At 37.1% G+C, this 26,375-nt stretch overlaps 2 protein-coding genes across 2 annotated transcripts; one reads left to right on the top strand and one right to left on the bottom strand.

The window, feature by feature from the left end:
* Positions 1-7,706: 7,706 nt before the first annotated feature.
* On the bottom strand, positions 7,707-12,576 carry LOC131437849 (serine proteinase stubble-like). Its single transcript, XM_058607466.1, has 5 exons — positions 12,388-12,576; positions 12,174-12,326; positions 11,964-12,107; positions 9,086-9,430; positions 7,707-9,017 (listed from the first exon to the last, which is right to left on the bottom strand). Exons 1-5 carry the CDS (start codon positions 12,502-12,504, stop codon positions 7,761-7,763), a joined length of 2,016 nt encoding a protein of 671 aa, XP_058463449.1. The 5' UTR covers positions 12,505-12,576; the 3' UTR covers positions 7,707-7,760.
* Positions 12,577-18,455: 5,879 nt separating this feature from the next.
* On the top strand, positions 18,456-26,364 carry LOC131436139 (phenoloxidase-activating factor 2-like). Its single transcript, XM_058604655.1, has 3 exons — positions 18,456-18,714; positions 18,771-19,245; positions 25,740-26,364. The coding sequence occupies exons 1-3, from the start codon at positions 18,482-18,484 to the stop codon at positions 26,343-26,345; spliced, it is 1,314 nt and encodes a 437-aa protein (XP_058460638.1). The 5' UTR covers positions 18,456-18,481; the 3' UTR covers positions 26,346-26,364.
* Positions 26,365-26,375: the final 11 nt, after the last annotated feature.

The raw sequence follows: 26,375 nt of genomic DNA, 5'->3' as shown, positions 1-26,375 counted from the left end.
GTCTACGTAGTTTCATTTTTTTTAATTTTTCTAGAAATTTAGCTTAATTTAGCTAACCGTCCGTGCGATTCCTTCGATTGAGCAAAAAGCCAGTTGAAATTACATATTCAACCAAATGCATGATACTTGAGAGCAAAATTGAAATTTGTCATGTCGAATGACCTTGACTGACTGACTGTGATTATCAAATATGATACTATGTAGTTCTATAACCAAGTAGAAGTCAAAGACAGTCGACTCTTTTTGTTTTCTTTCTCATTCTTCTATTTCCTATTGAAGTATAAAAATAAAAGAAAGTACTAGCACAAACATAAACAAATAAAGCTCATTATGTTTTACAAAAAGTCATCGGATTTTAAGTTTATTGGAGTAAATGAATTATTTTCGATTTTTATGCTGTCCGATTATTATTTAGTCACATCGTAATCAAGCAGTGACATGAGAAGTAAAGAGCGTTCTGACGAGTGAAATATCCAGAAAAAATAATTATCGATATCGATATCGATGTTATTAGAGAGAAAAAAATGATCAGAATTTATCGCTCATTTGTAGCCGAGCACGAATAAAAAATAGAAATTGTGTTGGAAGATCGATGGGTCAAGTGTATCGCTTTAAATAGAGTATATACTGAAGAATAAAAAAGTTTTCACGGTAAAAATTAACTTTTTCTTTATTAGAACTGGCACTTCTCATTCCATAAGGTAAAACTGCCCAGCAATCTCTGAAAAAAAAAAAATTAAAAATATTTCCGGATCCGCGAACTTCGAAGTTTTTAGCACAGAAAAGAACTTTATTTCTGTTTTTTTCAATCGTCACTCTGAATGAAGGATTGTTATTTTAAGGAGCAAAACTTTTTGCAAGCGTATAAGTACTGTCAACAATGTGTGCGTAAAAACAAATTCAGGCGCTTCTTTTTCTGATTTTAATCAAAAAAACGTGCTTAATCCACCTATCAGTGAGATGATACCTTTTTTTATCAATCCGTATGTGTTTTTTTCATGAATATTCTTCGGTTTTCAGGACATTATTTTAATGACCGTCGTTTTAAGCTGCAATTTGACATTTTAATCACTCATTACTCTATCTAAAAAGGTTACAATCGATTAAACTTTTCATGATATGTCGTAGTGAGTTCCACTTTAAGGTACTTCCAGAGCCGGTATTCAGGAACCAGCATAAACCAAACCGATTCGTATGGCCATATGACGAATAAATTGCAATCGTTTTGAGTCCAACTTTCAAGCTTTTCGGGATTATCATCTTCTATATCGGTTTGAATTTTAAAAATTCATCCTCCTGTAATTCCAGAATCGGAAGTCAGCATTGAATAAAATTAATTAATTTCGTGTGGGACTATAAGTTTATTTTAATTTGAATTATTTTCTGAAATTCGATTTGGCTTTATTTGAGAAAACGATTGAGCTTTGAGAAACGATTCGATACTGGAGCCGGAATTCGAAAATCGGTGTAGCCGAAGTCAGACAAATTCACCTGATTAGTTTACATTTGTTTCAATATGTTTAAAAATCATTATAGACATCTTTGAGAAATCGTAGTACGAGTTAAATTGTTGGGTGCCTTCCGAATCGAAAACTGAATACCACTAAAACTGAAATAAGTTTATTTGGTTGTCGACTAATCAAATCAGCAAATCTTAGATGATTCTTAGATATCATTTGAATCTTAGATCGGTTCAGCCATCTACGAGGAAAATAAGTTACACAATTTTAATTTCGTTTTACATATCATCCTGTAGTTCCGGAACCAGAAGTCGGATCCAAACATAATTCAGGAACCTTGTTTAGGAGCATACGAATTTTCATATGAATCTGAGTTTGTAGAAAACGGTTGAGTCATCTTCGAAAATAAGGTAAAAAATTGAGTGAAATTATTTGTCACATACGCATTTGCTGATCTCGACGAACTGATTCAAATGGTATATGGGTGTTTTGTTCTTCCAGTATGTATTGCTGTAAGCAGTTTAAATCAATATAATTATGAAATTGTTCAGAATTCGGAAGTACTGCCATCTTTCCAATATGTCATATTCGAACGATTATGTTGCCAAAAACGAACCGTGCTAAAATTGGTCCGAGGCAAAATGTCATGAAAAATAATGCTGTTCACAGTCTTTTTGGTACTTAGAAACTATTGTATGTAACAGTATAAAAAATCGTGTTTTCCGTTGCTCCCAAGCATTTCTTTGTCATACAGCGCTCAAAACTCCTACTGCTGGAATATGGGGGAAAAGTCGCTTACACAAAAAATTCGATATCTCCGTTAAAAATGGACAGATTTTAACAATCTATGGCTTGTTGGATAGCTATTACCGTGCGGAATCTAAGCCTGAAAACATATTCTGTTTTCAAGGTCAATTGTGACAGATACTGTCAAAAAACTGAAAATTTTGACATAAAACTTCGTATAACTCAAAAAGTAAACATCCGATCTCAAAACCATTCAATAGCGTTTTGGGTGACGGGGAGACCTTTCATTTGCGACTAGTTTGTTCAAAATCGGTCCAGCCATCTCTGAGATCTCGACCTCTTAGTTGACAACACACATACAGACACACACACACACACACACAGACATTTGCTCAGTTCGTCGAGCTGAATCGATTGGTATATGACATTCGGCCCACCGGGCCTCGGAAAATTTTTCGAAAGTTTGAGCGAATTCTATACCTTTTTTTTATATATATAAAAAAAGGTAAAACTTCCATATGGTTGAAAAATAAACCAATCAGTTCATTCTGTTTAAAATTGAAATTCGAGAAAAGCGAAAATCTTAGTCTAAAACTCTTCCGTTTTCCTAAAAACTGCTCGAGAAAAAATTATATCAGTTTCAGCTTACTTCCACTAACACATTTGATTAGCAACAAACATATTCCTATATGGATTTCCTCTTGCAGACATTATTGCGATATAAAGATTTACGTACCCTCTATTAGTAATCTCGCAAAATAGTAATCTTTAATTTAATACGAAAAAGACAATGGATATGGAAGGTTTTCGAAAAACTATAAATTTTTCCGGAATACTGCTTTTGAACAGAAACATTTAGTTTTGTTTTTTTTTGTTTTATAAGGGAATTCATAAAATGTAAGCAATTTTTCATCAAACGTTGGTGAAAAATTGATCAAAACTAATATTTCATCCAAAAAGTCAGGCTTAACACTCATTTGAGAATAAATTTGTTAAAAAAGATTGTTCGAAACTCAATCGTGCAAGCCACTATGATAAACTGGTTGCACTGCATATATGAATACATAGATCTATGACATAAGTACCAAATAAAATGTACGTAATACACAAATTACCAACACAAGTTTACTTGGCTTACTATTGATCCTTAAATACAATTCACTCTGCAATTCCGGACGTTATCGATTATCAGAGTTGCACAAAGGAGACCAGATACATTTCGTTCTCCGGTTACACTGGAACCAAACAAGGGAGGGGGGGGGGGGGGGGGGCTGGGAGGAGAAACCGAACACGGTTTCGGAAAGTAGAAGAATGAAGGTTTATTTTTGTTTAGTAGTTTCCAATCCTCTGGAGTTTCTCTTCTTGGACCGTTTATATTTTTACTTTATCTCAATTTTTCGATCAAGTGCATGAAACTATCGTTCGCCGATGACTTCAAATTATTTCATGTCATCAAATCCACAGCTGACGCAGAGTTCTTACAAGAGCAGTTGAATAATTTGATTAACTGGTGTAATATCAACAGAATGGTTTTGAACGCCTCCAAATGCTCCATCATCTCATTTAGTCGAAAACAGTCTATAGGCAGTTTCGACTATAATATTTCACAAATTGTTCTGGAACGTACATCGTCTGTGAAGGACCTTGGTGTCCTCCTGGACTCTAAGCTAAATTTCAAGAAGCACATTGAGTTTACTATCTCCAAAGCCTCCAAGCTGCTAGGATTAATTTTCCGCGTTACTAAAGAATTCGATGATGTACATTGCTTGAAAGCATTATATTGTGCCTTAGTTCGCTCTACGCTCGAATACGCCTCGGTTGTCTGGTCACCGTACTACCAAAACGATATCCAACGCATTGAAGCAATTCAACGGAAATTTGTTCGATTTGCTCTGCGTCGGCTTCCTTGGAGAAACCCTTGGTCGTTTCGCGATCCGATTCTTTACAGGCAGTTGATAATTGCGATTGAATCATTTTACTATTGCCGCTTATTCTAACTATGTGCATATAATCTTTGTATAAGTTGTATCTATGAAAATAGTTGTAAATGCTCCACACAAGGGTTTTGAAATATTGCAACCTAGTACGAGAATCATCAAGTTGAATCATCGATTCGATTTTCTGCGATAATTGTCAACTTGCGATTCTCTCTTGGGAAATTCCACACAGCAACGATCATTATCAGACTGTAAATTGTTTTTTAGGGGGTGAAATACTCAGAGTATGAAGTGGAGCGAAGAAATGTAGAAAAATTCTCTCGCGGAGACTCGAGTTCTTGTAGCATCTTCTACCGGATTGAAAATGGTGTATACAATATAGATAAAAATCGAGCAGCTTCTGTCAAATTTTCGGCAATCACCAACACTGATGGCAGCATTTTCGAATTGAAGCAATTCCATAATTATATTGATTTAAAGTACTTAAAGCAATAGATGGTAGAAGATCGTAACACCTATATACCATTCGAATCAGTTCGTCGAGATCAGCAAATGCGTGTGTGACAAATAATATCACTCAATTTTCTCGGAGATGACTCAACCGGTTTCTTCAAACACAGATTCATATGAAAAGTCGTATGCTCCCAAACAAGATTCCTGAATTACGTTTGCGTCCGACTTCTGGTTCCGGAACTACAGGATGATATGCGAAACAAAATTGTAACTCATTTTTTTTCGCAGGTGGCTAAACCGATCTAAGATTCAATTGAAAGGTTTAAAAATCCTACAAAAAAATTTACTTTTTAGGTAGACCCGACTTCCGGTTCAGGAGATTGTGACTTGTATAAGCACGCGCGTCACTTTTGATTCTTTTATTTAGGTTAGATTAGGCTTCAATTTCTTACCTTTTTTTCTAACCTGCTCGGCTCGGGTCGATTACCCGGGAGAAATGCGAACTTACTTCCCTTGCATTTAATTCAAAAAATATAAAAGAATATCGAAAAGGGAACAATATTTTAACACTGAAAAAAACCTAATTTCTATGCACAATGAGAACGAACCATTTATTTAAGTCTTTCATTTTATAAAGTTTGTCCATTAGGGATTTAAAGAAAAAGGGATAAAGTGGCATCCGCTTACGGATTTGATGCGTTGTCTTCTAGCGACGATCTCCAGCGGCCGCCTCTGCTATGCTTGAAGTCCACCAGGTGGAATTGTAGCCGTCCACCATCGGCGACAGCAGAAACAATGGCTACCGTTTCACAACCGTTTTGCTTACACGTGCAAAGCCTTACACTATATCTAGGCGGGTGTCTTCCGTCGAATTCTACACTTTTCCTGCGGAGGATTTCGGGGGACCATCATCAGGCACTAGGTTCCACCCGATGCAGAGTTACTCACAATCACTTATTTTTAGACCGGTGGTCAACACTTTTGTCACTGGAAGGATAATGCGTACTTATTAATAACGCCACTTTATATTGCTAGACTTTTGTTACCAGATAAGAGAGCGAATGATCATTCGCTGGTGTTTATATACCCGGCGGCGTCCTGACAGAGAAGTCGAACGGGCCGAATGACATTTCATTTTTGGTTGGTAGCGGGTAATGCCAGATGATAGGAATTTTATGGTGTCAGGGGGCTCGGGAAGTTTTTATAGCAAATTTTAAATTCAAATTTTGGAGAATATAACAAGGTGTTTGTTTCACATTAAATTATGTATAGAATTGCAATTCATTTGTGTTTATTGGTTTAGGGGAAATCTGACACCGTATATGGACAAGGATGTAAAATTGAATATTAAAGAATAATTTAAAGTAAATATTTAACAAAATAATTTAAAATTAATGCAAAGGTGATCTTGGTGTTTATAATGAGGAATTCAATTTAAGAAAATGGTAGTAATAATAAAAGAACAATAATAATAAGAATTATATAAAAAAAATTTTTTATAAAAAATATATGATTATATAAATAATATATTTGTTAAATTCAGGAGATATTATTTATAAAGTATTTATTTACAAATATCAATCACATTGTGCATATTTTATGAAGTGTTACCGAACTTGGAGGTAACAAGGTACAGGGTGATTAGTATAAAACTGTCTTTTTCACATAAAATAATCAGGTTTATCGAGTTTGCAGATTTGGATAGTCGATAACCAAATAAACTTATTTCAGTTTTAGCGGAATTCAGTTTTAGATTCGGAAGGTATTCAAAAATTCAATTCGGGTTACAAATTCTCAAAAATGTCTACACTGATCTTCAAACATTTTGAATCAAATGCGGCCCTTACACGAGTCATTAAAAATGTCATTACTAAAAATAATATCATTTTAATGAACGTGTAATGGTGCAGTAATGAGGAGATTTCTATTGAATTTGAAATACATCATTACTTAGTCATTATTAAAAATGACAAAAATAATGCTCGTGTAATGGCCGCTAAATGTAAACTATACAGCTTCTCAGGTGAATTTAACTGACTTCGGCTACACTGATTTTCTAATACCGGTTCCAGCATCGAATCGTTTCTAAAAGCTCAATCGTTTTCTCAAAAAAGTCCAAATCGAATTTCAAAAACAAAAATTCAAATCAAAGGGTTTGTGGTTCCGTACAAAATAAATGAATTTTATCCAATTCTAGATATACAGGGTGATGAGTTTTCAAAATTCAAACCGATATAGACGATTACTATCCCAACAAAGCTTCAAATTTGGATTCAAATCTATTGCAATTCATTTGTCATATTAGTTTATGGCTATACGAATCCTTTTAGGTTATACTGGTTCCTGAATACTGGCTCTAGAAGTACCGTAGATAACCGTAAACTCTAAAGTGGAACTTTCTTTGACATCTCATGGAATGAAACACGTTTAAATTCGATCCGATTTGCAGTTTCGACATTACACGGTAATGTCGGAATGATTGAAATCTCAAACTGCGTCTTAAAACGACGGTCATTAAAATAATGTCATGAGAACTAAAACACCGAAGAATATTCATGCAAAAAACACATGCGGATTGATAAAAAGGTATCATCTCACTGCTAGGTGCATTAAGCACGTTTTTTTAAGAATCAATCGTACATTACAACTATTCGTGAGTTTAAAAAAACATTTTAGATTAACGCCGGAAATGCAGGTGCCTTCGCGTAATACTGTGAAGCAGGGGGTGATTTTTTTTGTTAACAATTGTTCTGTGACCAATATAAAACTACCAGGACACGTCAAGACTGTTCTGATACCAGATAATGTTGAACAAATTCAATCCGCTCTTGTGAAGATTTGTTGTTTCATTCATCTAAGATCACCCAGCAGTTGAAACCGGCGGATTATGGATGTCGTTTATCGTTTATGCTTCTGGAACAGTTAATGGCTATCTGTTTAAAATCTCTGTAATTTCAACTGAACACACCGTCATAGTTCCATTAAATTGAATTCGAGTTCGAGTCGAGTAATACATCTCTCATACCGAAATATTGAGACACTGATATGGTTTCGGTAAGAGAATGATGCAGGGGCATTACAATTCATAAAAAAAAATATCCATCACAGCTTTATTCAACGGTTTTATATTGTTTCAATGATCATACGAAGTACTTCGAAGATTCTACAAACCTAGCTCTCCATCATTACCCTCATTCGTTTCTTTATAGTACATGTAATAATACACCGTAAGATCTTCCTGTGTCATCTGTTCATCAATCCAATCCCTAAACTTAGCCACATTCGTGTAGGCTGCCGGTACTCCTGGGCGCCCACACCCGACGCCCCAAGACACCATACCAACGGCATACACGCGATACTGCAGATCATCGGGGATAGCGAAAACAATTGGCGATCCTGCATCTCCTCTGCATGTATCTATTTCTGAATCACCACCCGCGCACAAAAAACTTTCATCCAGCGTGAACCTCGAATTCCTCGTCATCTTTCGCAGCACACGTTCGCAATCCGATCGTTGATTGTAGGGCAGCTCTAGACTTTTTAAAATTTGCTGGTATTTGTCACGATTTGTTGGTGTGGTTCCCCACCCTGTAGCTACTACATACCCATTGGATATGACGAAATCTTTCGGTGGTAAGCAAACTGGCTCAATCGTATCACCAAGATCGAACTTATCGTTCAGAAATAGAAGAGCGACATTATTCACCAGCGATGTCGATTTGAATGCAGGATGAACTCTCACGAGTCTAACAATGCGTTCTTCATATGGAATAGGTTCTTTCAATGAGCCCATGTCCCACTCACCAGCACGTACGACCAAGGTTTCCGGTTTTCGGCGAAATGATTTCACGCAATCTGCAGTTGTAAGAATAACTTCAGGATCGATCAGAGCTCCCCCGCAGACAAATTTAAGGCTTGGTCCGGTCCCCGTCATTACCGCAACCATCCACGGAAATTCACCATATTGAGCCTCTCCTTCCGTACCACCTATAGTGTTGAAACCTACTCCGTTCTCATTGCGATAACCGCATCCTCGTGGGATATAATCGTGATTCATTGGTTTAGGTTTATTAGGATCGAGTGCTGTCTTTTCAGTTGTACTGCCTTGTCGCACACAACAAACTCTGTATTCAGTTTCGCATTCTTCATATATCTCACTTGCACTCATTACACACTCTTGAGCAGGCAAGCAAAGTCCTCCAATGTCGTTGCAGGTTATTCTATCGGTTGCAGGTTCAATGCTGTCAGTTATCGAAAATGTACTTTCTGTAGTAGTGCGAGATGGTTTCGTGGGTTGTTGCCCTGGGGTAGTGATGGTGGCGCAGCAAACAAGTCCATTGCATTCTCCTTTACGATCGCGGTAAGTTGTACTTCGACAGGTATTTCTAGCTGTGCATTTGCCATTTCCATTGAAGCATGGCTGGAAATATTTGTTTATTTGTTACAAATTGTTAAAACTATGGGCACATTTGTATTATTATTTTTTACCTTTCCGCTAGATGCAGCAGATGTGCTATTAATTCCTTCTTCAGTACAACAAACGTATGCCGGGTTTTCGCATTGAGAGGTTCGTACGTTTATTGTAAGTAGAGTTGAACATTGACTCTGTGGAACACATTTTCCTCCAACGGTACTACAGGCATCGGATTCGGAGCTAGACTTAACTTTATCAGCTGGGCAACAGGTATGAACGCCATTGCTACAATCGGCATTTCTGGCTTCGATTACGGATATGCCATCCGGATTTACCAGGCACTGATCATCCGGGACACATACGCCATTAACGCTGCACGTTTCAAGCTCACCAGATGTTGAAGTGGATGGTATTTTTTTCTAAATCATACAATAGGGTAAATTCAATGAATTGGCAATTGTTTGGTATTATAACTATGTTTACGCTAACTCACAAATGATACAGTCGGGCCCACGATCCATGGGACAAATACTTAAATAAATGTCGAATTATGTCAAAATGAAGTAAAATCTAGGTATGCGGAATCAGCAAAGTGTGCTGTGAATGCAATAATAAGTAATGAATTGAATACATCGCTATTAATTACATCGCTTTTACAGAACGCTGGATTTGAGGTCGGATGTTTACTTTTTGAGTTATACGAAGTTTTATGTCAAAATTTGCAGGTTTTTTGACATTATCTGTCTCAATTATCCTCAAAAAATTAATAGATTTCAAAATTCAGATACCTCGTTGTAATACCTATGAAGCAAGCCATACTTTGTTGAAATCCGTTCATTTTTAACAGAGATATTGACATTTTCGAGAAAGTTACTTAGTCTCTTTATCCCAGTAAAAGGAGTTTTGAGCGCTTCATGATAAAGCGATGTTTTGAATAAAAGTGGAACACGATTTTATACGCACTTGAAAAACTATGTACAACACTTGAAAGACTATGTACAGCATCCTTTTTCATGATTTTGTACAGTGAGATGAAACCTTTTTTTATGCAACCACTGAGAAAACTCCCCCCATTGAAGATTTTTCAACAGTAAGTACAATAAACAATAGAGTACTTTTTACGTAATAGTGCAAATAACTTGACCTTTCTTTAAAATTTTTGCACCTTCCTCACCTTTTGAACTCCCATCTCTACCTAGAATCTCAACCCCCCTTGAACCTCCCCCTCCTTTTGACCTCTCCCTTGAATTCTCTCTTGAAACTTCCCTTGAAACCTCCCTTTAATGAATTTAATAAAACGTTCTCTGGTATAAACTAGCATCACTTTTTCAATTTGTAAACAGTTATGTCAAGTTAATATAGATTTGAATGTGGCCCTCCACACTATACAAAATTGATCAACACCTCGTGTGCTAGGCGTTGGCGTTTTCTTCTTCCGTACCAGCACGTACCGATGCATACCGAATTAGCATTGTGTAACAGTTTGAAAGTTTTAACACTCATTGCCCTATAACTTCAGAACCGTTAGTCGGATCTGGATGATAGCAGAGTCTTTTGAGACAATGAAAGCTTTAATTTGAATCATGATTTGTGAAAATCGGTTTAACCGTTGCTGTGAAATTGAAGTGAGTCCCGGTTTTAGAGCTTTTCTTCACTGTTATCGGTGCTTCCGCAAGCGGAAACCGGAGACTAGTAGTCGCAAAGTAGTTTTATATATTCCCTAACTAACAAGTTCTGCGAACTTGATTAATTTAGCAGTAAGTTTTATAAAAATGTGTACCTCGTTTCGTCATCGCTTTTCACTAATCGCTCTGTAATACCGGAACCGGAAGTCGGTTCTTTTTTTTCTATAAATACGTTTATTTCTTAAGGCAATTTACATAAGTTTTTCTTCGCCGTAGCATCACTTTTACATATAATTCTTATGGAAGTCGGATCTGGATCAACTTTTCTGGAACTTTTAGAAGAATTTCAAGACCTCGTTTCTCGGAGATGGCTGAACCGATTTTCACAAACTTAAATTCATATGTAAAGTCTGGTGGTCCCATACAAAATTGCTGAATATTATTAGGACTTTCAACTTTTTTCGGAGATGCCACCAACTTTTTTTGGAGATGGCTGAACCGATTTTCACAAACTTAGATTCAAATGAAAGCTCTTTAAGTCCCATGCTAAATTCCCAAATTTTATTTGGATCTGATTTCCAGTTTCGGGGTTATGGGGTAGAATGTGCAAAAAAAAAATAAATTTTCTCATAGATGGCGCGACCGATTTTCACAAACTTAGATACTGTAAAACAAATTCTGAGAACGAATTATGAATTGTCAAATTATTTGCACTTATATATAATAGGTACTCTATTGTTGGAACTTAATGTTGAAAAATCTTCCATATGGGGGTTTAATCTCTACTTGGATGTCTGTTCTCTGTGATCCAGGCTAGTACATACTTTTTTGACAAAGCTGTGTAAAGCATATGTTACAAGAGAAAACTCTCTAAACATCACCGTTGCGTACGATTTTGCATGCATGAATTACCATTGTATGCTATCTTGAACACATGAGCTCATAGGCGATTGCTAGGCTGCTCGAAGCGCCTCTGTAGGCGAATTGCTACTTGGTGATCACTTTGCTAAACAACCATTAAATTTCTTACACACATAGAAATCACTACTTGGATGTCTGTACTCTGTGATCAAATACAGCTACTTCACTTATAATTTCAGTAGGTATGCAAGAGTGACTATTGCAATCCTCATCCAGCACGACAGAATATCAAAACATTATTACTTGCTTATTTTGAATTGACAATCTCTCATGCCTTTGAAATTCAATTTGTTTTGACCTTATTGAACTTCAGTTTTGTGTTGGTTTGTTGAAAAGAATTAGAAAAATTTAGAATTTTTGATGTTGTGCTCGAAAAATGTCATGTTTATCAGGAAATTATACACACCTTACCAACATACTTCTTCGGGCAGCATTTGTATCCACTCCAGTCACATTCTTGACTATTCTTAAACAATTTGTATCTTGGTTCATTGAGATCAACTCCGCACTTTTCCTTAGCAACGCACTGGCCATTGTTTTCCGCACAAACCTGTAAAATGCATGCAGAGTAGTCTTTAATAGCTCGAAGACATTTAGTGCAAAATTCAACTCATACCGATTCCTTGGAACAGCATCGCAGGAAATAATCCTCACAGATATCACCCATACGTAAATCAACCAGTCCTTCACCGTCTGTATTTACCACGCCATCAGGACACAAATACGCGTATACACAGACCCCTTGCTCGTTAGATGGCAATGAACAGGCCTTAGAATGACAAGGATTTTGTTAAGTAAAGGACAATTTGAGTAAAACAAGTCATATCTACCACATCCAAAGCTTCGGGAGGAAACATAGTCAAATTTGCCATTAGGACACCATTGGGAAGCCAGCAGCAAAAATATCCCGTCAAAAATATCAATACAAACCGAGACAAGAATTCCATCGCAATGTACTGTCACCTTCCTCTAAACTAGTTCACTTACTGAACATACGTCCTTTGAACAGTGAAATGTGTACCCAGCTATCAATGTAAATTCTATGGACTTCCCCATCCAGCGATAGGATCTTCATTTGTAATTCATTTAAACCTTTTGCAATCAGCTTGCATTTCATGAAAAGTACTGGATTCAGCAGAAAAAGATATAACTACTTTTTTTGCATTCTGACATTATAGTTATTAAAAACCATTACTATTATTTATTTTACACATACATCATTTGTACCAGCAGACAATAAATTGGACAATAAATATAAATTTTAGTGGTTGAAAAGCTTACTTCTTCTTCAAATTTAGGAGCAAACAATTTTTTTCAGAATCAGAATTGGTGGATGATGAGACATACTCTTTAAGGTGCATGCTGACAGCTGAAGAAATTTAAAACCAATTGAACTCAAGATAGGTAGGCGATTAGTTCAATCCGAACCTTTCGATTTGGGACGAAGCCAAGGAGTTCAATTCTTCTGTCTGGTTTGTCTAACAGACAACGAAGGGGTTTTTTTTATTCAATAATGTAATATAATTTTAGGCACACTGCTTAAGCTCTAAGATGCCAAGGGTATTTTCTAATCTTAATTAACGACTGACTTAAAACTATAATAGTATCATTAGACTATGTCATTTCGGCAGTGGTCGATGAATTTAGTGTTGCATGAGTCTTCCAGATGGCGTTGGTCCGTGTGGGTCCGCGGGAAACACCCCCAGGCTACGAAGGCCCGGTGGGTGGCCCGCATGCTGGTTTTCGACTGGAGCGGTCTTCCGTGGGCGGTGATGATGATATTGCCGAAGAGAATAAAAGAGAAGTAAATATTGTGGAAAACGTGGTAAAAAAGGGGATGTGGAAACAAAATATCTGAAAACGACAGAGATGTAATTAGTTGCCATCGAGATGGTGAAGAGACAGGGAAGGGGGAACGAAAAAGTTAGTGACAAAAAAAAGATCTTGTTAATTCCAATGAAGATGGTGGACAGGGACGAACGAAGGGGTTGGAGTTCATTTCTTTGAGGTAAAGAAGGCGCCAAACTGATTAAACAGAACATGGTGACCAAACTACGCACTAGGAAGCTGTACCGCGAGTGGTTAATGCCACCGAAATACACTGTTATTGGCCGACGAGATGTATATTAAAGCGGACGCCAAGCAGATCTCTTCCCTGGAGTTTTTCGTCAGCAAGTCCCACTTGGGTGTTTCGGAAGAAGGATACCCTCAAATTTAACAGGTAGTATGTTGTGGCAGGCGTTCTATGGGCGCAGTTAATCCAGCAAGTCGTGCAAACATTTAAAAAAAGGTCTCAAAATAAGCGCTAGTGTTGAACTTCTAATTGAATAGAATCAGGAATGCATTTTCAAAGCTTCGTAATATTTCTGGTACGTTTCAACTGGGAAGGCCGCGAGTGCTCTCGTCACGGTCGCCTGGATGTTCGTAATCTACTCAAAATGGGTTCCCTTGGCCACCGATGGAATAGGGCGACTGTTGTAACACAACAATCTCTTTAAAGGCCAGATACTGTGACACGTTGAGAATGGTGTGGCACGGCGTGTTGTCTTGATGAAGGATCTAGTTATGAGTGATGCCTAGGGACATCAAGTTGACTCGTTTTAGTAATATTTTGAGCGGATGGCGATAGTATACTTGATTTCAGATCCCAGTCAGTTCGCACCACGACTGGTCCCGCTCTGCACCTCGTCTTCCACGCTTAAACATAAAATCCTTAAACTTTTTATATCATCGAAACACCTGGGCACGACTAAGAACACTATCACCATGTACTTTTATCATTTTATCGTACGTTTCCGAAGCTATTTCACCCAATCTAAGGAGTATCGAAAATAAGCTATCCACAAATTTTTCTTTCAAATTATGATTAAAAACGATATTTTATTCAAACTAAAAATTGATCCTTTATTGTACGAGGTTAAACTTGAGCATAATGAAAACAGGTTAAAATTTAAGTAATTCCTTCACGAATTTTCGAAATTTTGATCGAACACTCACTTCCGGACTAGTGTTGCATCCCATTTTTTGGACGTTCGAGCCCAAATTTTTTCGAACATCTGCATGTCCCCAGTTGCCTTACCAGTCTTCTTGAAGACCCTCTTCACGATTGCTCAGTAACGTTCGATGGGTCGAAGCTGAGGGCAATTTGGTGGATTGATATTTTTTTAACGAAATTTATACCCTTTTCCGCAAGCCAATTGAGAGTGGTTTTGGCATAGAGAGCCGACGCTAAATCCGGCCAAAACATTGGAGGTGTACTATACTTCTTATATAAAGGCAGCAATCTCTTCTGGAGACACTCAGATCGATAGATTTCTGCATTTATAGTTCCGGTATTGTAAAAAATGGGTGACTTCAAACCACAGGAACATATTGCTTGCCATAACAGTACCTTTCGACCGAATTTTTCCACTTGAATCGACCTGTCCGCATCGATCACATCCTCCCCAACGACGACAGTAAAGTATTGTGGACGTGGAAGGGTTTTTGAGTCCTCCTTTATATAAGTCTCATCGTCCATCAAAACGCATGCATCCGGACACTACAAAAGACGCGAATACAATTTCCGGGCCCTTGTTGCTGCTCGCTTCTTCTGTTCTTCACTTTGTTTCGAGATTTTCTGCCTTTTGTAGATCTTAAGGTGATTTCGCCTTTTGATGCGATGGATCATTCCGACACTCGTTCCTGCTTTTTTGGCCAAATCATGTATTGATATTGATTTGTTCTTCATGATTAGAGATACCACATCCTGGTCCAGTTTCGGGTTGGAAGAACCGGGTTTTCTGCCTCTTCCTGGTAGCTCATCCAAAGAATAGTGTTCCCCAAACTTATTACTGATAGTTTTAACACTGGCATGATAAATTCCAAACCATTTCGCCAATTTTCGCATAGTAATACCCTTCTCACTTAGCCATGTGTCCAGAACCTTAATTTTCACTTTCTTTTCAATACGCGATATATTGAAAACGTAGAATTTCAACCGCACAAACAAGTAAACAAACGAAAGCTGACAGCCAAACGCACAGCATGCTGTGATCTGAGCTTGAAAAACCATCACTAATACATGCGTACAGCACAAATGTTTGTGGATAGCTTATTTTCGATACACTCCTTAGCAAACAATTTGTTTCTCCATTTTCGGGACGAGCACCACCAGCATAAGTCTAATCAACACGACATCGCAGGCGAATTTAGCAAGCTAGAGTGATGGCAAATATATCAATGGAGAGTGAAAAAATGCCGGGGAAGGTATAGAGAATTTTTAGGTCGCAGGTTTACCACAAGCGCGGCAATATATCAATGAGACAGAAGCAAGGAACACTGAGTCTCACACTTTGAATAATTGTAGATGGCAACAATATCGAGGTGGTTCACGCATTGGTGTATATGAGCTCACTGGTAATAACCGACAATGATACCAGTAAAGAAATACTGAGACGTTTTGCCTTTCAATATAGAGAGGTATTAGAATTGCTGGAGAAACCAACTTTTGAACGGAGCCTCGGAGACCCATAGTGTTATATACCATTCTACTCAGTTCGACGAGATCGGAAAATGTCTGTGTGTGTATGTGTGTGCACTTTTCGAAGATATTTTTACCGCTCAGAGATGGCTAAACCGATTTTAACAAACTTAGGCTCGTTTGAAAGCTATTGTTAGGCCATTGATTAAGTGCGAAGATCAAATGACTGTGACTTATGGTTCCGGAGATATGATGGTATCGATGACGTAAACGACAAAACGTGTTGTTTTAATTACCGCGCAAGTTTCTTGGAGATGGCTGAACCGATTTTAACAAGTTTAGGCATGTTTGAAAGCTATTGTAAGGCAATTGATCAACTTCAAAGATCAAATGGCTGTGACTTTTGGTTCCGGAGATATAATGGTATAAGTGACGTAACCGACAAAACACGTTGTTTTTTATCGCTCTAATATATATAAGGGTGCCAACATTTTGGTATCACCTCTATTTTCGTAAAGCTCTAGTGCTCAAAAGTTTAAGCACCTTGAAAATAGTCCTCATGCAAAATTTGAGCTAAATCGGACATGGATAAGGGGTGCTGCCCAGCGGTTAAAGTTCACGATTTCATGTAAATTCGATTTCGAAAATTTCATCTAAATTTGGACAACGGGAGGCTGGATGAGCTGGAAATGCTTTTATAATGCCAGATGACAACACAGTTGAATGGTTCTTGAATCTAATCCAGTACAAGAAAATAGGGAAGCACAGCGAATAAGCTGGATTGATCTAGTGACCTACGAAGATTGCGTGCCTTAAGTGGCCATGGATCGAGCGACATGGAGAGCCAGATACACTGGGATCTTTTTGTTACGCGGTTTTTTTCTCGGGTTTCTTTTTACGCGTATTTCCGAATTTAGTTTTTTTGCGCGGTTTTCTTTTATGCGGTACGTATACAGCAAAAACACTATAGAATAAGGCTGATGGTGCATGTATTGTATGGTATGGTATGTATTCATCGTAGTTTTAATTTGAAAATGTGAAATACACAATATCCATAAACATAATTGTCTTTAACTACACAGATAAAAATATTTACATCTATTTTCATGCACATATTTGGAGCAGTAAATCGAATATAAAGTTACTCCTCAGATCTTTACTGTTCAATTTACTTTAAAATCAAAACTAAGCGTAAATCAAAATATAATGTATAATTCATTGGAAAATCAAGGCATTCTAATTTACTTTTACATCAATGATGGTTAAAAAAGAATTGGGGTAAAACGGTATAACACGATTCTTGCGATTTTTGAATCTATCTGTAACCAACTTTCAAGGGATGTTTACGTCATATATATCGATTTCGATCATCCGCAAACAACCTTCCTTCCGAAATGCGGAAGTAAGTTCCACATAAGATACGAACGATTAATAAAATTGGGGTGAAGCGGGTTGAACGATCTTGGCCAGTAAGTTATTCTATTTCTATTATAAAGGTTTTAATCTAAAGGTCATTCCCCTCTTCAGCCCAGAAAAGTTTTCTGACCCTATGTGCGGGGTTAGGGATCGAACCCACGTGGGTTGCTAATCCATCACACTATACCCGCCCACAGTAATTTATTTGGATCGTTAGAGATTTCTACGTAATACTGACTAATATTGATATGTCGTCGTATTTGACCGGTTTCAATACTACACTATCAAAGTCCAATTGAATATATAAAAAAATGCTAAATTGAGGTAAAACAGTACAACAAGTTTTGTACGGTTAGTTGAAGTAAATTTTATCGATTTGTTAGAGTCTCTTCGAAATTCACCAATTTATGATGAAATTTTCAAAATAGAAGACTTCTAAAATTTTTGATATAGACAAGCATTAAGGTGAAATTCAGTGCCAAAATAGGGCGCGCTGAATCTCAACCGCATGAGTTGAACGAATCATCGAAAAAAGCGTGCAAAACCGACACACAGAAATACGGAATATTTATTCAGTGGTTGAGTGCAGTGGGCTTACGATACGTTTTTTTACTCTCATTTGTTCCGTGTTATTTAATTGTACAGTAGAATATGTTTGTCGTCATTTAGTCATGTCGGTGACATTACCCACCCTCCTTTTTTACATCAGAAATATTCTATAAGACTAAATGGATAGCACGATTCTTCAATTTGGTTTATTTAAACTCTTTTCAAACAGGTTGCATTTTCTTTTGTCGTCGAAATTTGCTCTGAATTTCGTTTGGTTCCGTATAATTTTTTTTATAAAGAAATATTCAAAGAATGATTTTAATGTCCATGAACCCGACTCTTCTGTGTGCTATCAGAATATTTGAACGGTCTGATAGTTGAATATCGCTGGTTCCACAAAGATAAGAGTGTACATGGGGAATCCCGGCGATGAGTAAACAAGAGATCAATCCCAAGCTGCTGTCCCTTTCGATCATTATGTTACGCTAAAAGGAACGATGTGTCCGTTTGAAATCCGCTACGCGGTAAACAGTTCCCGACCGGCGATGGATTGGAAGGTAGCAGTTTTAGTGTCTTTCATATGGTGTTGGATTGGGCTTGCGACTGCTCAAGAAGACGGTGGCGTGTTTCAGTTCAACCGACGAAGGTCAACCACGCCCGACCCAATCCTTAGCTTTTTCAATCAGTGTAACCAAGGAAAAGGAACATGTGTGTCTGAATGCAAGGACAGGTTCGTCAATCTAGATTCACGAGTAATGCATTTTCATTATTTCTTCACGCTTTTAGTCTTCGTGTTGATACTGAGGACTGCATTAGTATGTGGCATGTTTGCTGCAACAAGGAAGAGAATGATATTGTTTATTTCCCAACGAGGAAACCACCCGCAACTACCGCAGCAGATTCTAGCACGAGAAAAACACCGCCAGCAAAACAAACAACACCCGTAACGACTACGTCCCCGGAAACCTCGTTGGCCGAGAATTGGATTCCGCCAGATTGCGGAATTCGACAATCAAACACTGAAGTCAATAGCCAGCCCATCGAAGATACCAAACGTGGCGAATTTCCTTGGAATGTTGGAATATTTACAATGAGCACCAACTCATTCGGGATTGAACAAAGCGTGTTCCATTGTGGCGGATCGCTAATCGATGATTTTGTTGTTTTGACTGCTGCTAGTTGTGTTCGGAAGAAGAAAAACTCGTCACTGTTGGTGTTTGCCGGAGTTTGGGATGTAACTGATGAACTGGAAAATCGACAGGTAAGCAAATCAAAGCAAAACCATAATATTACATTTCCACATTGACCTTCTGTTTCAACAGACTCCGCAGCCGAAATAAAATATTAAGAAGTGTGGCTGAAGACTACTCTCGCATCTGATTGTAGTAAGACCTAGTGTTTTGTCTTGTTTTTATTTTGAGGACGAGTTTTTTCGAACCTTTGCTCTGCTTCAGCGAAATGCTTTCGTTGGCTCGATATATACAGCTACCTAATTTTACTCCTTGTGTCAAGAATAGTTGTGAGAACTATTATGAACATTCAAATAATGGTTCAATTGTTCTTGCCGAAACTTTTTTTTTGTACCTGAAATGTGAACAATGTGAACATTTCTTTAGCTGGCTTAATTTAGGCGTTGAAATTCATTCATCTCCACGATTCAAATTTTATTAAAATTCAAGTTCGTAAGGTGTCCAAAACGCATTTTCAAGTGGTGTACGTACCAACAAGCAATACAACGCTTTCAAACAATACGGATCCTTTAAGTCTCGACTATTGTTTGCAATAAATTCTAGTTGCACCGTTGCTTTGAAAATTAAAGTTGATCAGTGTTGATTAAAGGTGAGTTTAGCATTAAACAAAACGCCGAGGTCATTGAGAAATTCGACTGTAACAAGCATTTGTCTATCAATTTAATAGTCGAATACTATAGGATTGATTTTATGGTAAAAAGTTATAACTTGATATTAAACGGTACAGTTTATTAAAAAAAATATCGTCACCAGTCAACGAAAATATCTGGAAGCTCGTAAAGATGAACACAATTTTCAACAGCACGGACGTTTAACCCGCTTTACCCCAATGTATGTCATTACGATTGGTGAAAATCGATTGATATTACGAAGAAAGACCAAAACATAAGATTACAAATTAATTTAAAGACCGCACGAATCTTGTTATACCGTTTTACCCCAATTCAATTCAAAAGTCAAATTACTTATTAAACTTTCTTTCGCTTACCGAAATCAGGCTGATTTCGGTTGATAAAAATCGATTGATATTACCAAGAAGAACCTAGAGATAAGAGTACAAATGGATTCAATGACCGCACGATTTCTGTTATACCGTTTTATACTAATTTTTTTTTAATTGAGCCTTAATATTTTTTTAATTCAGCCTTTTGATCTACCATTCGGAAGCAGATCTAATACAAATTGTCAATATTGGTCCATATTACGTAAAAAACTTCAACGATCCAAATTCATTTTATGGTTTATAACTGTCATTGAAGGTTTTATAACAGTTTTGAGATCTTTTATGTTATACTAAATTTTTTTGAAAATACGCATTGGCTTAAGCAGCTCTTTGAACATTTTTGCACTAACATGATCAATGTACGTTGATTTGAAAAATTATTAAAAAAATTAATATGAAAAAAAAATGTTTTCATTCTTTCGTTTTTGTGCACAGATAATTATTTCTTTATTTTCTCATCACCACTCATCAGTATCGTCAGTGTCTTCTGCTGACAGCGATTCGTCTACGACAGATTGAAATAAATTGGGGTAAAACGGTATAACAAGATTCGTGCGGTCATTGAATTCATTTGTAATCTTATTTTTAGGTCTTTCTTCGTAATATCAATCGATTGTCATCGACCACAATCAGCCTGCTTTCGGTATGCCAAAGAAAGTTTAACCAGAAATACGACTTAGGAAATAAATTGGGGTAAAACGGTATAACAAGATTCTTGCGGTCATTGAATCCATTTGTAATCTTATTTTTGCGTCTTTCTTCGTAATATCAATCGATTTTCATCAACCGCAATTAGCCTGCATTCGGTATGCGAAAGAAAGTTTAACCAGAAATATGACTTTTGATATAAATTGGGTTAAACGGGTTAAACAGGCTGGTACTGCCATTCCCATTGTGTTTGATTGGATCACAGATGTTTTGTACGTAATATGAACCAAAATTGATAGATCGTATTGGATCTGCTTTTGGATTGTAGATCATATTTCAACTGAATTTTATAACTGGAAAGAAATGGGGTAAAACGGTACAACGAGTTTGCTGCGGTCATTAAAACTATATGCAATCGATTTGTTAGACTTTTTTACATCAGAAAATCTCTATTCGCTATTCTGCATGTTCTTAGGTTTTATGTTATATAGTTTAGCTTGAATGCAAAGCAGTATAAAAAGGGAACTTGGAGTAAAATGAACATGATAGCGTTTCGTGCGGTCTTTCTAAATACATGGAATCGATTTTACTGACCATTTTACACCAAAAAAGTGCTTTGCGGTCAGCTGTCTCATGCCTCCAAAAAATCGTCGCGTTTTTGGTCCATTTTTTCCCACTGTGCAACGCCAAGTGGTGAAACAGCATCGTTGAAGAACAGCACAAACTGTAGTGGGCCAAGGTTACTGCCTCGAGGAAGATCCTATTTATGCATGAACGGAGAAGACGTATAAGAGCAAAGCTGCACACGTAGTGCTCTGTCGCATAGATAACTAAGAGCTCAGTCATTTTACAAATATTCTCGAAGCGCCTTCGTATTCACTGATCGTCCAGGCATAAAAACAATGCTGGTCAGTAGAGATGGACGTTATCGTTCGAGATAATACGACAGTCAATGACAGAAAAAAGGCATTATCAGAATATAGGTGGATTAAGAGAAGATTTTTTGAATATGTTAGATTTTTCAGCTCAAAATTCCTTCTTTCAGTTTTAATATATGCAAATTCGAGCATAGGTAAGCTCTGAAAATGTTTATTATTCATACAATTCGAGATACGCGTCGATTGCTTGCCAATAGTAAGGAATTGCAAGTGTTTCTGAATCGTTTGAATCCATTTGATGGAAGCATTTCATTTAGGTGGGGCTGGCCGATGGAATGGTGTTCTCGGAACATGATTTGCTTTGTATAACAGATCGGCTGAAAAGTTCGTATCGTTTCTATGAGAGGGCGCCACTAGAATTAAATCCATACCATTTTCAGTTAGTACCAACCTTCAAAAGATACGTGTATAAATTTGAGAGCTGTCTGATTATTAGTTTGTGAGATATTGCATTTTGAGTGAAGCTACTTTTGTTACTGTGAATGGAAATGAAAAAAAAAGGAATTTCGTGTGTTGATGAAACACTACTTTTTGATGAAAAAAAGTGTCGCCGATACCAAAAAATGGCTTGATGAGTGTTATCCAGACTCTGCACCGGGCGAAGCAACAATTCGTAAGTGGTTTGCAAAATTTCGTACTGGTCGTATGAGCACCGAAGACGATGAACGCAGTGGACGTCCAAAAGAGGCTGTTACCGATGAAAACGTGAAAAAAATCCACAAAATGATTTTCAATGACCGTAAAGTGAAGTTGATCGAGATAGCTGACACCCTAAAGATATCAAAGGAACGTGTTGGGCATATTATTCACGAATATTTGGATATGAGAAAGCTTTGTGCAAAATGGGTGCCGCGTGATCTCACAATAGATCAAAAACAACAACGAATTGATGATTCTGAGCAGTGTTTGGAGCTGTTATATCGAAATATAACCGATTTTTTCGTCGATATATAACAATGGACGAAACATGGCTCCATCACTTCACTCCGGAGTCCAATCGACAGTCAGCTGAGTGGACTGCACGCGATGAACCGAAACCAAAGCGTGGAAAGACTCAACTGTCGGCCGGTAAGGTTATGGCGTCTGTATTTTGGGATTCGCATGGTATAATTTTCATCGACTACCTTGAAATGGGAAAAACCATCAACAGTGACTATTATATAGCGTTATTAGAGCGTTTGAAGGACGAAATTTCAATGAAACGGCCTCATTTGAACAAGAAAAAAGTTTTGTTTCATAAAGACAATGCACCGTGTCACAAGTCGATGAAAACCATGCTGAAATTGAACGAATTGGGCTTCGAATTGCTCCCTCATCCACCGTATTCTCCAGATTTGGCCCCCAGTGACTTTTTCCTGTTCTCAGACCTCAAGAGAATGCTCGCTGGTAAAAAAGTTAGAAGCAATGAAGAGGTAATCGCTGAAACTAAGGCCTATTTTGAGGCAAAGGACAAATCGTACTACAAAAATGGTATCGAAAAGTTGGAAGATCGCTATAATCGCTGTATCGCCTCTGATGGCAATTATGTTGAATAATAAAAACGAATTTTGGCAAAAAAATGTGTGTTTCTATTAAACGATACGAACTTTTCAGCCGAACTGTTACGAAACGATTAACTCAATCAAAAAACAAAATAAACGGAAACATTATTTTTTCTGCACACACACACACACACACACACACACACACACACACACACACATACACACAGATAATAAAATGAAAAATTTGAAAAGTTTGTTTTGAGTTATCCCAGCAGCAAAACAGCAAAATACAAAACAGAAATCTCTTCGGTTGAATGAATATCATGTTATGTCTAAGTTAATAAAAGAAGATTGAATGTTACGTTTTGGATGTCATATGTATTTCTTTACAATTTCACGGATCAATGGAGTTCAAAATGTTCTACATACACTGGAAACTAAATTTATGCGCAAAGTCTTGGCATTACATTACTTTTGTGGAATTTGCCCTTTCTGTTTCAACAGATTTCGCAGCCGATTCTTAGCGTACAGAACCATTGCATGGCTAGTACTACGATCCTACTGACATTATGAATCCTTCCAGGTCGGGGCCGACCTGGCAACTGGCTTGTAAGACCAGCGCCGTATGCATTGAACCGCCAACTCGGGTGCGCAAAGTCAAGGGAGCGTAAATTAATTTTCGCGTAAATTAAATAAAACATCACGTTATTTCAATTTTTTCGCAGAAAAAAGGTTTTTCAATTCTATTCGATTTTAATATAAATAACATAAAAATCTAAATACGTCCATGTGCCAAAGCAGTTAAGACTATCTGAGTGTATTCTGAGACTATGGAAATCCGTAAGAGATATTCCAAGATCCAATAATTATTTGGAACATGTCCTTAAGAACTATACTGTGCCACAGCAAGAACTACAACGGCTTATATCTATTCTTTGTTCGCTGTTCATATTTTAGAGCTACACATTGCCTATTTGTCTATTTGGATCTATTCCTGATATTTTCTCGTATTTTGAGGAGCTAAACACCGCTTCTTTGTCTATTTCGATTCTATTTTAGGAATATTTTTAGTCATACAAGAACTTCAGTGAAAACAGGTCCTAAGATCTACACGAGCAATCAGCAGATTATGTATAATTTCTCAATGCTGGCATAGTCATGGAATAGTTTCAAATATTTTCAGCCCTCCAAGGACTTCAGGGAATCACTTTTGTTTTTCTGGTAGATCTTATGACCTGAACTCCAGGTAGTTTTTGGATGGCACAGATCATTAATAATAAATCTACTAATTGCATGTTGTATCACGAGTATAGGACGAGGACAATAAGTTCATTAATGTAAGTTTCTTATGCTGATTGATCTTAAGGCCTAAGCTCCATGTAGTATTAGGGTGACCCTGAGCATCTACAATAAGCATAGTAACTGCTAGTGATATCATGAGTATAGACCGTGAGCAATAAGTTCGTTTACGCACTGGTAGATTCTAAGGTCTGAACTCGAGGTAGTTTTTGGATGAACAAGCACTTCTTCATAATTCATCACAATGATCCCATTAGCTGAATGTGATACCATGAGTATGAACCACAAAAAAGAAACACATTAATGTAATTACATTAGTACATTTTAAGGCCTACATTCCAAGGAGATTTTGGATCGACAAGAACTTCCACAGACATTGTCACAGTATGTCAATTTGCTTACTATAGTACTACGACAATATAACGTACTCAAAACCCACCAGTCACGAGTTTATATAATGATTTCTTTTTTCCAGCAATTTTTTTGGATACCCACGATCTTAACTTAACTTTCTCTATGAAACCAAACAATTTCGTAATGTACATTTCATAATATTCAACTCTCAGAAGCATGTTAGATAAATAAAAATCTCCTTCATTATGCAAAAACTTTTTCACGCGATCATCGCGTAAATTAAATAAAACATCGCGTTATTTCAAATAAAACGCGTAAAAACAGGTACGTAAATTAATTTTGGGTTAATTTGATTCTCTAGTGTACTAATATTTTGAAGTTTGCTTTTGAAAATGCAATATGTTGAACACAGCAACAGTTGACACGTTAGCAACTTACCCCAATTGAATTATTAACATTATCAGAATCAATGGGATTATTACCAGTCAATTTCAGAAACGACGTATAACAATTTCATTTGCTATTCGAACAGGTTTTAAAATTACAAAATTTGTGCTTAAAGTAAATTTCTCATCTTTCTTGTGTTCACGAGGTTGCATTTCTTTGCATTTGTTTCGTTCGAAGTGGCGACCTATTAACAGATTGTTACTAAATTTTGTGCATAAAACCATTCCACTCCAAACTAGTTTTTCCCATAATTTCATCAGTTTTTACCCATCCAATAAAAAGTTATGTATATGTTACCATTTTCCTAATTTTAAATTTATCTTTAATTTCAGATACGCAAAGTGAGTGAGATCATCATTCACCCAAGCTTTTTACCAACATCCAGAATTTATGATGTCGCGCTCTTGGTCCTTGAAGACAAAGTGGATTTTACTTCGACTGCCAACCGTATTTGCTTGCCAGATGCCAATGTGGTTTTCAACGACAGGTACTGTTTAGCCACCGGTTGGGGTGTTACGCCGATGGAAAAATCCTCCGATCAGTTAAGTTCAATTATGAAAATGGTTGAGCTACAGTTGGTCGAACACAACGACTGTGAGTTCAGAATACGAAAAGCCCTCCCGTATAAAACTACCTTCAAACTAAACGAGATATTCCAATGTGCTGGAGATGAAGCTGGTATAAATCTTTGTACAGGAGACGAAGGCTCGCCGTTGTTTTGTACCATCCCCGGAAGGCCACGACAATTCTATCAAGTTGGCATATACTCCTGGAGCAGAAGTCAGTGTGGGGAAAAGGCGGTTCCAGATGTATTTACAAAAATAAGCCAAATCCGAACATGGATCGACGGCCACATGGAGGCCAAACAACGAAATATAAACGTTTATGTACCACAACCAGATGATTCAGGCGAAGATAGTAGTTTAAGTGCTGATTAAAACGACGATTTCAATACTATCCATACCAGT

This window comes from Malaya genurostris, chromosome 3, assembly GCF_030247185.1.
Source record: "Malaya genurostris strain Urasoe2022 chromosome 3, Malgen_1.1, whole genome shotgun sequence".
Classification (NCBI taxonomy): Eukaryota; Metazoa; Arthropoda; class Insecta; order Diptera; family Culicidae; genus Malaya; species Malaya genurostris.
This window is presented reverse-complemented; position numbering and strand designations above follow the sequence as displayed.